The sequence below is a fragment of the Amphimedon queenslandica genome, unplaced genomic scaffold (assembly GCF_000090795.2).
Source record: "Amphimedon queenslandica unplaced genomic scaffold, v1.1 AMPQUscaffold_11829, whole genome shotgun sequence".
In the NCBI taxonomy this organism is placed as follows: Eukaryota; Metazoa; Porifera; class Demospongiae; order Haplosclerida; family Niphatidae; genus Amphimedon; species Amphimedon queenslandica.
The window spans coordinates 11009-12367 of record NW_003547931.1 but is presented as its reverse complement, the minus strand read 5'-3'; the positions used below and the strand labels follow the sequence as shown (position 1 = coordinate 12367).

At 40.8% G+C, this 1359-nt stretch overlaps 1 protein-coding gene across 1 annotated transcript; it reads left to right on the top strand.

Annotated features, from left to right (window-relative positions):
• The first annotated feature begins 29 nt into the window (after nucleotides 1–29).
• LOC105315086 (uncharacterized) lies at nucleotides 30–1355 on the top strand. The gene has a single exon (XM_011409595.1). The coding sequence runs from the start codon at nucleotides 30–32 to the stop codon at nucleotides 1353–1355; it is 1326 nt and encodes a 441-aa protein (XP_011407897.1).
• The last annotated feature ends 4 nt before the right edge of the window (nucleotides 1356–1359 follow it).

Genomic DNA, 1359 nt, shown 5'->3' with positions numbered 1-1359 from the left:
GTAGAGGGAGACATCACTCTAGTGTATGTATGAGGAACTCAAAGCCTAAATCAGGCCAGAGGCCTCCTACTGCTAGAGATGGTGCTTCCCCACATTTGTCTAAGGGGCTTAATCCAGAGACCCCTCCATTTGAAGGATCAAATACGGGTGCCACATTCTATACTAGTTCTAGAGAGTCTACTCTCTTGCAAGTGGCGCGCGTCTTTGCCTTCAATCTAAATGAGCCTGGTAATAGAATGTCTTTATATGTCCTATTGGACAGTGGGAGCCAGTGCTCATATATTACTCGAAGTGCATGCCAGAGGTTGGGATTGCCATCTCTGGGCACTAAATCAGTTTCTATAATGACCTTTGGGTCTAGAAAGGAGTGTCGTACTAAATGCCATGTTGTAAAACTGGGTCTTGAGCTTAAAAATAATGCTCATATGGAGCTTAAGCTGCTCACAGTTAGCCACATTTGTGAGCCTTTGACGTATGAAGCCATAGATTTGAATAAGTATCCTCATCTGAATAATTTGGACTTTTCTATTTCATTGGATCATTGCAAGCAGATAAAGCCAGACATCTTAATTGGATCTGACCAGTATTGGTCTCTACTTACAGGTGAGATAATGAAGATTAACAATGGGCCTGTTGCTCTAAACTCATGCTTTGGCTGGATTTTATCTGGTACTGCTGCTGTGAAACAGTCTAGTGCACGGAGTGCTACTATGGTCACCCATGTTTTAAGGGTTGATGGTGTCCATGAAGACATGAGCCTAGAACATAGATTACGTTCATTTTGGGAGCTAGAATCTTTAGGAATTTTGGAAGATGAGAATTTAGTGCAAACTCAATTTGGTGATCATGTGAAGTTTGCTAATGGTAAGTATGTTGTTTCCCTGCCTTGGAAAGACCCTTGCATTTCTCTTGCTGATAACTATCAGCTTTGTTTACGTCGATTGAGTGGTTTGTTTAAGCGCCTGAAGAGCTCTCCTGAGTTATTGAAGAAGTATGATGATATCATTAGAGAGCAACTAGCCTTGGGAATTATTGTCCCTGTTGAGAACTCTGAAGAATGCAGTGTGGCTCGTATACACTATTTACCGCATCATTGTGTGTTGAGACAGGATAAGTCTACTACAAAATTAAGAATTGTATACGATGCCTCTGCTAAGACTAACGGTCCATCATTGAATAATTGCCTCCATATAGGACCTTCATTGCATCAAAAGGTTTTTGATATTCTTTTGAGATTTAGGATGTGGCCTATTGCTATTGTGGCTGATATAGAGAAAGCCTTTCTTATGATTCAGGTGGCAGATGTAGATCAGGATGTTTTGCGTTTTCTGTGGTACAAAGAATGTTTTTTGTGAGAAT